Source organism: Dicentrarchus labrax, unplaced genomic scaffold (assembly GCF_905237075.1).
Source record: "Dicentrarchus labrax unplaced genomic scaffold, dlabrax2021, whole genome shotgun sequence".
NCBI classification, from domain to species: domain Eukaryota; kingdom Metazoa; phylum Chordata; class Actinopteri; family Moronidae; genus Dicentrarchus; species Dicentrarchus labrax.
In genome coordinates, this window is record NW_026136713.1 from 13,800,636 (window position 1) to 13,815,224 (window position 14,589).

At 40.8% G+C, this 14,589-nt stretch overlaps 1 protein-coding gene across 1 annotated transcript; it reads right to left on the bottom strand.

The window, feature by feature from the left end:
* Nucleotides 1–8,570: 8,570 nt before the first annotated feature.
* On the bottom strand, nt 8,571–11,991 carry dusp1 (dual specificity phosphatase 1). Its single transcript, XM_051419115.1, has 4 exons — nt 11,348–11,991; nt 10,929–11,074; nt 10,586–10,805; nt 8,571–9,878 (listed from the first exon to the last, which is right to left on the bottom strand). The coding sequence occupies exons 1-4, from the start codon at nt 11,754–11,756 to the stop codon at nt 9,523–9,525; spliced, it is 1,131 nt and encodes a 376-aa protein (XP_051275075.1). The 5' UTR covers nt 11,757–11,991; the 3' UTR covers nt 8,571–9,522.
* Between the last annotated feature and the right edge of the window lie 2,598 nt (nt 11,992–14,589).

Below are 14,589 nucleotides of genomic sequence, written 5' to 3' on the forward strand. Positions count from 1 at the left end.
AAATATACACAAGAGAAGAGTGGAGACGTTTGTTACACACACACACACACACACGCACACACACACACACCGCAGTGTCTAAAAAAGGTGAAGTGGGCGTCATGGTAATATTCCTGTCCTTGAGCGGTGAGCGCGAACCAGCACGGCTGTTTGGAGTGGTATGTTGCTTTTATTTGCTCAGAGTATATTCGGCTCAACCACAAATCAAAAATAAAGTAAAATCTAAATATTAAAATAGTTTATTCCTTCCTTTTGTCAACCAACCATGATATAGGCCTACAGTGTTTTAAACAAAAAAGACATTAAGTGAATGATGAAGTAAATAAGCCATGACAGTGTGACAGTTGGTCAACGTGCAACAGTGGTGGAAGTATGTTATTGTACTAAATTACCTGTCTCCATTTTCTGCCACTTTTCTTTATATCAAAGATTATGCATGTTTATCTTGAACCAGTGGTTCCCAACCTTTTTCCTTAAGGGACCCCTTTTCTATCATTGAGTAAACTGGTGACCCCTGGCTAAAGGACATATTTTATGGTTATTTCATTGTACACAACAATAACAGTAGAGAACAACTGATAAACTGTACAATGAACCCAAACAACACAATAACTGTAGGAAGTTTTTGGTACATTATTCCCTGTGAATATTGATCAGAGATGAGTTTTCCTCATGTTTTTACTTTTAATGCTTTACACAAGTCTGTCACACTTTTTTATTGTGTATTTTTTAATTTTTTAACAATCATGCATTATTAATAGGCTTTTTTGGCGACAATTTCAGTGTTGGAAATGCTGAGATATAGATCTACTATGTATATTTTTTAAGTTTTCTTACATACCTTAAAATCCTTTCATGACCCCCCTGTGAAGCTTTGGCGAACCCTAGTGGGGGCCCCAACCACTAGGTTGGGAAACACTGCCTTGAACCATTCATGGTAGATGAATCACAGTAATGTATAACAAAATAAAGTTATAGTTCCCTTGATGCTACTCACAAAAACAAACATATACAAAAATTATGAGTGAACAAACAATAAGTCATAAAGATAAAACAAACCATGACAGGTTCTCTATGATGCTGACGTTGATCAGTAGGTTGTTCTCTGTGCACCATTTTAATGATTAAACCACCAAACACCACATTTGGTGGTTAAAATGGACTCCACCTTGATGAGCTACAAAATGAAAATGTTGAATGCTCATAAGAAATCAATGATATATCATACTTTACTTTTGATAGGCCCAGTGTTAAAAGTCCGATGTTTATCATTTAGGAGGATCTATTGATAGAAATGGAATATAATATAGGTATGTTTTCATTAGTGTATAATCACCTGAAATTAAGAATTGTTGTGTTTTTGTTACCTTAGAATGAAATGTTTTTATCTACAGAGGGAGGGGGTCCTTTTCTATGGAGACCACCATATTTCTACAATATCTCTAAATGGACAAACCAAACACTGATTGGCCTCTTGTGTTTTTCGGACGTTTCGTGACCACCATAGTTTCTCCTACATTCTCAGAATGCTGAGCTGTATTCAAATAGTTGCAATCTGTAACTTCACCACTAGATGCTACTAAATCCTACACGCTGGTCCTTTAATGTAATTGGATTGCAAATGAGACATCCAACAAAAGTTTAAGCTGAATTGTTGTTTGATTATTTCCCCTTCTTCTTTAAACTTAACATATCAGTACTTCAGTTAAAAGTAAAAGTTTATCATTAACTTAATATGTCAATGAAAATAGATTACTCAAGTGGTGACATTTCCCTCTTAAATGCTGGTTGCAGCTCCATCAGCAGTGTTACTCATTAACAATACTGGTCAATAGTCAGTAGTTTGAATCAGAATCCCTCGAGTTTGACCAATAGCAATCCAGCCTGTCCCTTGACTAATTCAGCTCAGGTCAGCAGTTTTCATTTGTTGGACCCCGGTTGTTTGCTGGACTTTAGTTTAAATTTGAATAGCTGATCTGAAAATGCACTATTAGCACATGGAGCATGAGGTCAGGGTAATCTAACATCCTCTGGTCCCACTCATGTCCTTGTTTGAACCACGGGCTGCTGATTTTTCTACACCCACGCTGATCATTTCACAACCTCTTCCTTGTCAACAGAGACTTTGACAATTGGACAATGATAAAGTCAATACGAAGAACTGATTGTGTAATCAAACTTCACTGCTGTGTTGCTGCCTAAATGAAACAGTCTAAATGATTTTAAACCCTAAAGGAAACTGTTTTGTCTCCAGGCTGTCCGTATTCATCCCCATTACAGATTATATTTTCTATAGGTAACACACAATGTCTTCCATAAGATGGCGCTGACACCCAATGAACTTGAAAGTAGGCATTGCTCAATATCAAGTATCCTCTCTAGGGACCCATCGCTCAACTGAACATGTGTTCAACACACATTTTATCCTTCATCCGAGAGTGCTCTCACAGTGTGCCTCCAGTCTGCAACTGTCTGCCTTAAAATCCCTGCTAAATTACGCTTTTTTTGTGTATTTTGCATTTCACTACAGCAAACCTTCAACAGATGAATGATTGGCTGGATACTTCTTAAACTAGATTTAAATCTTTAACAATTCTGTGGTGATAGCACATTGCATTGTAATAGCATACAAAGGTAAAAACTGAATATTAGAAAGAGAAAACAGAAAGGTCTACATTTTCACACAACAACATGTCAGATGTCAGAGGAGCAAGTTTAAGAAGCAAGAAGCAAGCTTGTGACCCTAAAGTGGTCTGTTCAATTACAGATGTTTTGATTTTAAGGAAAAGTACTGCAGTGCTGAGAGTGCACACACATCACATGCATGTTGTCTGTAAAAGCAGCTGTCACATGTGGCTGACCCTGGAGATTGGTGCTTCAAGATCAAGATCACCTTCCATGGTCAAGATGAAAATGAAACATGTAATCCCCATTCACAACTTTAGTCTCGACTTTTAATGCAGTATCTTCATTCGACCTATTTTTTCCAATGTTCCACACAAACCCATATCAAAATTAAATACATCTAATTAATAACAGGTTTAGATGTTTTCATAGAAGGAATGTCCACAGTAATCCACCAGTAACACCACATGAGTGCTGATCATTTCTCAGTCATGTGAGATCTGCTGCAGCTTGTAAGAAAGCTTTTGTATCCATGCAGACTAAAAAAGGCCAGGGTTTGGATTCAGGATGTCCCATGCTTGCTTTTGCCCAGGGCCGTCAAATCTCTAAAGCAGGGTTTGCTTATACTATATTTGGTATACTTTATTACTTTACTACTGAATAGTAGAAGATTACTGATCCTTTCTTCAATTTTTTTTGTTGTCGTCACCTGTCAGTAATCTCTACCTGCATCAGAAACATGGCTTTGACCAAGGCATGGTGGCATTTTGGTTTTGTGATAGAGATTGATTATTTTTTCAAGTCACAGCTCACTGATAAAACCCAGACAAACTGGCCTTCCTTGACGTGTGCCAGCTTTTTTTTTATTAAAATATGTTGACGCAGAGCCAAAATATGAATAGAAATTGTAATCATTTTAGCTGCACATCTGCTCCGACCTTATGTGATTTATGTCCGCTCATATGTATGTTCTTTTGGGTGTGACATCATCTACACAGAGCGCAGTCAGTGTGGAAGACAGGATGCCAGACATTCCTCGAATACTCCACACAGGATCTCACTTCTGCTTGTGAACACAACCCCGTACCTCCAGTGAGTGGAAAAATACAGGCTCTGTTCAGACTTCAGTGGTGAATGAGGCTCTGGGGGGATTGATATGTGTCTTATATCTGGCTATCGTTCAAATATCTGATGCGTTTTTATGATTATGAGCAATTAAAAGTTGTTACTTCTGCACATCGCCATGTTTTTTTGTTGTTGTTTTTTTTAAACTTTACAACATATTGTTAGAGAATTTATGTTGCCCCTTCAAGGTGCAGCAGAACCTCTCTTATCTGGAAAGAGAACACAATGTGAGATTAATGTTATACAACTTCTGTAGAGATGGCCTGAATGATACAACACTGCTTGCATTTAGGGCCGACATAGTTTCTCTCCCACCATCTTCGGACATTCCAGACAGGGTTGTTAAAGGAAGGGGAGCCCTGCTGGCAAGGAAAAGCCACTTCACTTGCAGCCATACGTAATGTCCTGACATTCCTTGAACTATACAACTCTTTGGCTATCATGTCAGTCATCTGGCTTTATCTCGGCCCCTGTCACGCAACTGCGTCTTGTCTGGCTTCTTTCGAAGGGTTTCTGATAGAGCTTTGCTCTGGAATGTCAGGAATACAGAAGGTTTGGTAGAGGCGTGGGTTTTTTTTTTATCAGCAGTGCCGGAAAAAAGTTTGAAAATGCATTGCAGCTTATCACGCAATTCTCCATCTCTTTCTCGCTTTATCCCTTTTTGAACATGGTACGTATAATGCTGAGTTAATTTATCCTTTGAAAGCTTTTGGCTTCGACACACTGACCTCTTTTACATGTTGACCATATGACAATGCCCACATGAGGTTCGGCATTTGGCACAGCAGACTGTGTGTGTGTGTCTACACTCACTTAAGCCAGTAGAACACTTCAGCCACGGGGCATTACAGAGGCCTCCCCGTCACAGTCATAATCCTCTTACCAGCCTTACTGCAGGTGAGCATTCTGCCATGACATCAATGTGTGGACTAAATCTTCTCACTCAGGATATTGTGTGTGTTTGTGAGAATGGGTGTGTGTGTGAGAGAGAGAGACTTAATCTAGTTTCAAGGTATGGTGAAGTGTTAGATGTGTAATTACCCAGCATCCTCCAGTAATCAGTCTGGCAATCACATTCACACTTTAGCCCCTCTCACACAGGATGTTGTGTTAAATTTAGTGAACGAGGTTGTGGTCTTGTCTTGTTGTTTTATCTGTCGTGCCGAAACATTTCATGTCGGTGTCTGTGCGTCAACTTCCCATGTCAGTCGGTAAGCAGAGACAATTCTAATTTGACGTTTGGTTTTATTTTTCGTCAGAGTTACTCGACCTATACCGTCAGCTGGTGTGGTGCATTCCTGAACTACGTTATCGATCACAAAACCATTTCTCTACTTTCAATTAGAAAAACAACTTCCCTACTCAGACATGTTCGTAGCGGATTGAATGCAGAAGCTACAGTATCTACAGGGCAGATAGTTGACTCCATAAAAAGAGTCTTGATAAGCTGTATCAACAGTTTTTATGGCTAACGTAGTAGCAAGCTCTTTCCTAATGATAGTTAGACATTCAGTAGAAACATAACAACAAATAGAGACCTCTTTCTTGTGACCAGTCAGTGTAACGTACCGATTCAACTCTGCCAACTCCAGAGGAAAATATCTGTTAATCTGTATCTGTTTTGCTTGTTAGCTGTTGAACTTTCACCAACCATTTGTTTACTTCAGCTCTCTCACTGGTAGCACAATCTGCACAATCTTCTGGTGTGTTCTCCGGCTACAGGCCTTTTTTACAGCAGACGTCTTGACGTGTCAAAGAAGGGGAAACATGCACGATATCAGGAGCCTGAAAGTAAAACTCCTAAATGAAGTTGAGCTACGATTCATTTTACCTACTGTGACACCTCAAAATTAAAAAAAAAGCCTATTGGGGTAGAGGGTGAGTGAGAGCCAGAGGAACATACAGTTATTAAAACAAACTGAAGTCTGATATCTGTATGCTTAAGTTCCTCAACCCAACATCTTGAGGAGAAGACGATCTTACATTTGTGTTAAACCTGCCTTGAAAAAGTCCAAAATGAGTTAAAACATTTGTGATAAAAATAAAAATGGAGCTTATAGTGCGGTCACCGTCTCTTCAAAATGTGTCACGTAACATTTGGCATGCATTCACCACCAGATAACTGGGCTGCAAGGAAACCACATAAGCTGTTATTGGACTGCCTGAACTATTTAGTTATCTTGTGTTTCTATGACACATTTTTTGTTTGATGATATTAAAACAGCATCGAGCAGGGGGGATAAAGGGCTCTTGTTTTCCTTTTCAGTAATGCTAGGCAAATGTGTGCTTTGTGATCAAGCACAGCCATCTGTGGTTCAAACTGTAAACCTTCTGGCCACAAAGTGAACGAGACAAAATAACAAATCATTTCTTTGCAAATTAACTTACATTACTCCCTGATCCAGCACACACTGGACTCATTTATAAAATGTAGTGACATTGATATGGCAGTTAACATGTAATATTCTACCATAAATATAAATCAATTCTTACCACAGGTATATACAATGCAATCTTAATGCCTCAACCAGGAAGTAGAGATGAAAATGAAAGATGCATTGATCTGGAGATAAGGGTGTGATATTGTTTTCTAGTGATGATGATGATGATCTTTTATGATTCTTTTCTTGCGAGACTGTGAGCAAGCTTTTACCTTTCATATTACAGAGAGTCATTTGATCCTATGTGAATGTTTAAATGGAACATTTTGGGTATATGTGACATAATTCAAATCAAATATGTCAAATTAAAGAAGGGTTACATATCTGAAAAAGTCATGAAATTTAAATCAACTCCAACATATTTGGTCCAAGCTGGATGATGTTATAAAAGAGATGGGTGGGATTATGTCTCTTCCTGTGATGGCAGCCGGGTCTGACACATGATATAACCATTGTTTCCTTAGGATTGTGTTAATTAAAATCACTTTGAAGTCGAGTCAGAGCTCAGTTGCTAAATGAAACAGCCAATTGACAACATAGTGAAACTGGCATATTACATTGTGGTCAATTCTGTCCGACTGAAAATTTGAGGATGTGATGAGAAATGCAGGAGGAGAAGTAAACTTGAGCAAGTATGTCCTTTCTGTTTTTTGTGTGTTATTTTTACACAAACCAGTCAAAAATAACTGTCTTGTTTCAGGATCCAGCCTCATTTTGATAGCACCTTGACATTGTCTCACACCACATTCAAATTGTCTCACACACACACTTAAAATCCCAACGCTTTAATGTCCCTGACCTGGCAATTGACTGAGGGCTTTTTTTTTTTTTTTTTTTTTTCAAAGCACCCTCATCAGATCATAAAAGATGCCTGACGACTTTCACACACATACAGACAAACACACACTCCGGCAAGCCTCCCCTTCTGACAACAGGAAATCTAAAGACACAAAGACGGGTGGGCTGGTTAAGGGGGGTGAGTTGCACATATGTCACCAAAACCACAGCTTGTGCAAGGAGCTGGTGAAGTAATGAATGAGCCTTTCATCGCAGAGGCATCGTCACTGGTGATGTTTTCTTTCACAAGACAAACATTTGCGTTGCCTTCAGATAAGAAGTGGATATCAGTTTGAAAAATACAATAATTTCCGTCATTTGTCAGAATATATGTATTTAAAGTGTAGCTTCATTAAATGCAGACAGTTGTTTTCTGGTGAAGACCTTGAGGGTATCATCATTATCACCTCTGGAGAAAGTTTTTCCTCTTTTTTTTCTCACACCCCACCCCAGGTCATAGTCAATGTTTTGACTAATTTGCAACCCAAACATATTCCTTTTCCTTTTCACGGCCGTCTCCGTCTCCACCTCCCCATTGGCGTGTGAGGCAGGGGGGTGGGTGGGGAGGGGTGGACACAAGGCCAGTGCTTGACTGAGCCCTGAATGCTCTTTAGTTGTCACACTTTTCCCAAACGCCTTGCAGCTGCTCCTATTGTGGCCGCAGAGGGAGGGCTCCTTAGCTGATTCTTTAGGCCTCCTGCTGTTGCCCTGGTCTCAGATGGGTTCATAGAAAGGGAGTGTGGCCCGAACAATGGCAGACGCCATGACATCATGCTTCTTATGTCGGCAAAATCCTTATGCAGATATATTATAGGATTCCGTTGCATGGGGAAAAAAAACACGGAAGGATGTGCACATATATATTTCTGACATGCCAGTTTCACTTCAGCTTTGTTGAGGAGCATTTTAAATGTTTCTTTCTTCTCTTCTCCTCTTTATAGTCTCCATTAGCAACAAAACACAATTTTGATAATTAATTGATTAAATAATTTAAAGAAAAAATTCTGAAGATTTCACACCTTGAATTCCAAATGATAATATTTGCTGATTTCATTAGTTTTCGAAAATATTAGATAACTTCTCTTAGGTTTGGACTGTTGGTTGGACATAAGAAGCAATTTGAATATCAACTTGAGCTTTGTTTGTGGTGATGGTGTTCTTTTTTATTATTCAAGAAAAAATCCCAAATTAATCAATAATGGAAGTGGTTAAGTACAGACTTCAAGTTTTGTGTTGCTGGCCATGAATGAAAACACAGACTTGATCTAAAACAACATAATTTAATTTGGGAGACAGTAAGCTTATGAAGCCTATATTTTGCACTAGTAGGTAGATTTATAACCTCAAGATGTCACTTTAGAGAAAGATAAATCTGTTGTTGTTGTTACAAGGCATTATTAGTATATATGTGGTCGTAAATCGGTGTGTTCTAAATGTATTATTTGCTTGAAGTTCATTGTGCAATATTGGCCACTGGTGAATAAATCTTATTGTCAGCTATAAGATGAAAGCCGAGAAAGAGAAAATCAGTATAAAAGTAAGTACAAAAGTCAAATGAGATTTATTAAACAGTATAAAAACAACATTTAAACAAACATATGCAAAAATAGATATGATAAAGAAATATATTACTTTAGTTCAATAAATATGTCAGAATGCAGTCACTGAGGACTACGTGTCCCCATTTTAGTAGTTTTGGGGTTGTGTCCGTCTCAGCGCTGCAGTACACAGTACATAAACATGAGGTATTTAATGGTCCGTTTCCCCAATGTGTCAGGATCGTCAAGGTTTCATGATGTCTTGAAAGGCAGGTATTTGCATTTGAATTGGCAACCCCATTCAACTCTCAAACTGAACATGAAGATTTCTGCCACATCTACACTGAAAAGAGGGAAGGGGGGATACATTCATTGTTCGTCAAATGAAGGAGTAACATCCTTGCCATGTTGGGCAATATATTGCTTTCTTTCACCAGTACAGAAAGCAAAATGGACATTTGAGAGGACCAAGTCAACATTCCTGAGACAACTGTTAGCCCTCTCTATTTTGTTTGCTTACAAAATGATTATGATTATCAAAAGCAGTTGCCTTCATGAAAAAAAAAAAAAAATCAGTCCTTTGAATAAAGAATATTCAGATACTTCTAACTTCCTCGACAGGAATAATCTCAACTACCTTTTCAGCCATTTCCCCAAGTCATCTAGGATTAAAACTGTGGATGACTTTCACATTTTGGAGGTTAAACATGAATACTGCCTGATGGTAGTTTAAGCTCCCTTTGTAATGATGAGGCCAACCTACAGGGATCTGGCCAGCATAACGCAGAGTCAAACGAACTGACCCCAAACACTAGCTCCCATCCTGTCCAGTGATACCAGTATCACCCAAAATGAATTGTAATCAGGACCATGTTTTGTGCAGTGCTCTTTGCAGAGTCACTTGTGAGTTGCAGTTCAAGTCCAAACTAAGTCTGTGCTTCCCCCCCACATCTTCCTCAGCAGCTGGGAGAGGTGGTGATGGGACTGTGGAGGAACGAGAGCTGACCAGCTGACGTGTGTACGGGGATGGAGACTGGGAAATTGAAGACTGTGCTGCTGTTGCCGATGGCTGGACTGCCCGCCTCTGAGGAGCAGGTAGACGAGGCCAAGACCTGGGACTCGAACTGGAGGAGCTGACCCATGAAGCTAAAGTTGGGGGAGATGATGCTGCGACGCTGCTTGACAAACTCAAAGGCCTCGTCCAGTTTCACGCGGTTGGTCCGCATGAGGTATGCAAGGCAAATTGTGGCGGAGCGGGAGATGCCTGCTTGACAGTGCACAAACACACGACCTCCTTTATTCCTCACCGAGTCTGAGGGGGGGGGCAAAGAGAAGAGAAAGCAACATTAGTACACTCTTATCAGGTGATGCAATGTATTAGCAAAGAGTGGAGGTTAAAACTCTGCCTGTCACAGGAAGGCAAAAACACAAAAGTCTTTGCAACACTTTCAGTTGCTATTTAAATTCAACAGCGCTCATTAAGACACAGGAACACAGTTAATAGGGGTGCAGGGTGTGAGCTTGGGGGTTATTCCCAAAGGAGGCAGTCTGAATGGACAAAGAAGGGGAACAGACCCCTGCTGGGGGTATTGATCTGGGAGGAAGGCCGACAGTGAGTGAGGAGAAATTGCCTTTTGTTCAACCAGAACAAAGAGTGGCGTGGAGAGAGCCATTCAAGCACAGCCAGCCTATCCACTACAAAACTAGTTTGGGGCCGCTGCCTCGCATTTCATTAAAATGGGGGGGGTCCCTTTTTCTATGCCTCAGGGGTGGCGATGATGTAACCACCATTGTGGTGGAGTGGAGAGCCTGTGCCGAGCCAGCTGGTCGTTTTTGGAGGGAACTTTTTAAAATTTAAATCCAGGAGTCAAAGAGTGAAGTGAAGGAAGAGAGGGAGGGGGGAGGGAGGGAGGGGTTGGGTGTTTGTGTTGCTTTCTATCGACGGGCTCAGGAGGTAGCAGCTGTGATAGGGGCTCACATTTGGCAGTTTGAGGGAATAAAAACGGTGGATGTACTCACCGATAAACTCGATAGCCTCGTTGAACCAGGAGCTGATGTCTGCCTTGTGGTTGTCCTCGACGGGGATGCTCTTGTAGAGGAAGGAGTCCTCGAAGTGGTTGGGGCAGTTGGCAGAGACGTTGATCAGAGCGGTGATCCCCAGCATGTCCAGCATGTCTTTCCTAGAAGCATGATAAGCACTGCCAAGGTACAGAAAAGGCAGGATCTCCACGGGACCACCCTAAAGAAAACAAAATAAACAAACAACCCCCATTCAGTCAACTCCAAAACACTACAACAGGAAGTGAGGAATTAACAGAGCATGTTGCGTACTCAATCTGGTTATGAAACAAGAGACACAAACCTGGTCATATAGAGGAGTATTGCATGGACTGCAGCTTGGGTCTGCACTCCCAGGATGGCCGGAGCTCAGCGGCAAACTTAGCCCTTGCGGAGGGGAGGGCTTGGTACACATCTCTGGGTACTCTGTAGAAAATGTGTCAAATCCGCCTGGAGAACAAAAAAAAAGGAAGAAAATGACACTTTAGGTCAGATCACAGGACATCAGAGAGACACAGACACGTTTAAATATGGGTCTCCAAAAAGGTGACAACTGCTCATGGGGCTATTTTGAAACATTGTTTACACCAGCACCAGCTGGTATGGTGACAGCTGTAAGCCGCATTTGTTGCCCCGTTGTTAGGAAACAGTGAAACTATTGTGTGCGGCTGTTTGTTTGTTTGTTTTTTTCTTTTAAAAAACATTAAACTTTTCTTGTCTTACCTTTGAGGATAAAAACATTGGCTCCGCAGGGGTCGCGACACAGGGCTGAAACAGCGAGCATCAACGTCCCGTCTTTCTTCGCGTGGCTTAAGTCCAAACTGCGGTCGTCAAGCAACACCACCGACTGGTACTCCCCGGACAGGAGCCGGTTCCTGGTGTCCTCGTTGGGGACGATGTGCTCCAGTCCCAGGCCACCCCTGGCTCTCCGGCGCACTATGGTGCTGAAGCGCACGTTGGTGGAGCCCGATATGTGGGACGAGTTGAAGGACAGGAAGGAGCGGCAGTCCAGCACCAGGCAGCCCGGGACGTCGTCCTCCAACAACCCACGGACGGACGCAGAGTTGATGGTGGGAACCTCCATTATGACCATAGTAGGACGGCGGGACAGAAATATTAAATCCAAATACATAAAGCTTGTACGGCAGGAAAACAAGAAGTTTAGGTTGTTTTTCCCTCCTTAAAGTAATCTTTAAAGCGGCGAGTCCTTTGTTCCGGTTTGCTTCTTTAGAGAAAAAAAGAAAAAAAAAAGTTTTAAGACTATCTAAGTTGGTCCTTTCTTCTTCTCGAGTGTATCCGGTAGTTTTGTTTATTCTTTTAAAAGTTTTAATCTCTTCAGGTTTACAGTGAGTAGCTTCTGCCTCTGAGCGGTATGAAAACCGCTTATATACGGCTCGTGCTTGTGAATGAGAGGCCACTGACGTCAGGCGACCGCCCTCTTGGCTTCCTGCCAGCCACAGCGGACGTCATCGTCCCCCCCTCCCCCCCCCCCCCCCCTCTCCCCTCCCCCTCCGGGTAGCGCGGACATGCGCAGTCCCGGATACTTTTTCAGTGTATATACAAGAATGTTCTGGAGGTTGCTGTAGCAGACTTCATCTATAAATAAACTTAAGGTACATTTTAAAATTATTATGTTTGATAGTAGTCCAAATAATATGAAACATAACATGCTGTTTAATCATATTAACTATTTATTATTGTTGGTAAATTCCATATGTATAAGGGAAAAAAAATGGTAAACGGGAACTAAGCCAACTTCCCTGCACTATATCAAACAGTTTAGCACCATATTATCTAATATAGAAAACAAATAAAGTTAGTTAATGATTATAATATGCTGCTTATATAACAACACAGAGTTGTTGCATTGTTTTGTTTGATTTCGTCTTCTTTTTTTCTGTTGTCCCCCCCCCACACACCTTTACTCTCTGTGCATATTTTTGCACCTCTGTATAAAAACATGTGTGCAATAAATAAAGTTTTAAAAAAAAAACAAAACAAGAAAAAAAACGGGGCACGCGCAGTTGCGGAACATTTCTGTACAAGCGTACCGCACGTACTCCGGTCATGCTGTGCCAAGCAAGTTTACAACGTGAGACTGTGTTTCTTGTATCATACTCATATAACTCACCTTATGTTTCCTAATTTTAAGTGTTTGTGTACAATGTCTGCATGTCAGCAAATAAGGAATTTGCCAAATTTTCCATGATGTTAGTGTTTAATTAGATTTCTATTTTGCCTCTTCACCTGAGAGTTGACAAATAACAAGATAATAACCTAAGTAAATATCTGCCATGGGGGCCATAAAAGTTTATTCTTTGTTTTTATTAGTCAGAGGTACATAGTGTTCAATGCCCCGAGAGCAAAGGCTAACCATAAAAGTTAATCACTGTATAGAAATCTGAAGTCCAGTAAATTTCCACATGCTGAGAAACAAAACACTGATCTACCAGGAAGACAACAGCAGATGGAGATCTCTTGACCTGTCAGTTTTGTTTCATTTGTGACCTAATTGAGGTGTTCTTCTTTCCCCGCAAAAATCAGAGAAGGACTATATATATTAAAAAGCAAACACAATTACAATCACTCTGGGAAACCCTTTTCGTTTGTTTGTATGGTTTGCTGACTCAGAGTGGGCAACACTGCTGTCTCATAATAAGGAAGCAGGAGGATCATTACAACAGGCGTCTACACTGACAGGAGGGTGGGTTGAAACTGCATGAGTGACACGCCGAGGTTGTTTTGTTGTGAAACAAATGTTTACTAAGCAAACTTAAAACCAGGTGACATTGCCTTCCATTCAAAATCCCATTTGAGTTTCAGCTCAACAGTACCACATTATGAACAGGTTATGTTGTCCTGTTGCCCCAAACATCTAATATATGTATATTTAGAATTAAGTAACTACAATATCATGCTGTATGTGAGTTTTACAGTGTGTATTGCTTCAAAAGATCAGTCTGACATACACTACATAGGCTGTGATGTAGTTCTCACTTTACTGTAACCTGAACAAGTGTCAGGACTTTCAGCCCATTGAATCCACATCCATTCTGTTTGACCCACTATTTTATTTCAGACGTGTTATGTGAGAAAGGAAGAGGGGGAGGAGAGGCTCAGAGGACAGAAATTTAACCAATCACAACCGAGTGCAAAAACTAACCAGCTAGTTTAACCTCACACTCCTGTGAGATGAGTCAACTGAGAGGCACATGCAGGAATGTTACACACCATACAGGGGAGGGGGGGTCAAACGGGCTCTCAAAACAGTCTGTACTAAACAACTTGTCCTCACTGTAAAAGCATCCAGTCATGATGAAAGTTTCGGTGCTGCAATTTAAGATGAAGGGGGGAACAAAGACAGAGAGTACATATGAAGCAATTGTGTATTCCCACGAAATAGAAAACGCTCCCTTTCCCTCCTCCTAAGTTACCCCCTTTCCTGTATATTCACAACAGCTGCCACTTTCCCCTGTGATATTGGTGCTTTCCAAAATGTTCTACAAACATATTACCAAAAGTTCAACTGGCTAAACCATATTTTCTCTTAAGCTGTTTCGTCTTGTTGATCAGCAAATTTTTTCAAGAAAGTCAGAAACCAAAACGTACATTTCAGTAACACAACAATGTGTATGTGTGTGTCTGCGCTGTGTGTGACCGAATATTGAAATTGAGGTCTGAAAATAGAGCCTGTGTTTTTCACTCTGTTTTGGATTCCCATAATTATGGCCCATAACCAACCGTAGCTCTCATCCAGAAAGGGAAGTGAAACAGAGGATGACAAAGAGGCATTTCCTGTGGTCAGGCCTTACTGTCGCTTGCTGTCATCCCTGCCTGTTTACTGTCATTGTCACTACGGGCAACAGCTGAGCCATCAGTGGGAAAACACAGGGTCTATCCTGGCTTATAGTGTCAGAACACAACAGACAAGTAATTTGCAAAAAAAGGAAAAAAAAATGTTTCGT

What these genes read in the sequence shown, in the direction of transcription:
- dusp1 (XM_051419115.1), bottom strand. Translation starts at nt 11,756, where the DNA reads ATGTATTTGGATTTAATATTTCTGTCCCGCCGTCCTACTATGGTCATA. An exon ending in CAATGTTTTTATCCTCAAAG is followed by an intron (nt 11,075 to 11,347) that starts GTAAGACAAGAA and finishes TTTGTTCTCCAG; the next exon opens with GCGGATTTGACACATTTTCT. An exon ending in CGAGGCTATCGAGTTTATCG is followed by an intron (nt 9,879 to 10,585) that starts GTGAGTACATCC and finishes CCCCCCCCTCAG; the next exon opens with ACTCGGTGAGGAATAAAGGA.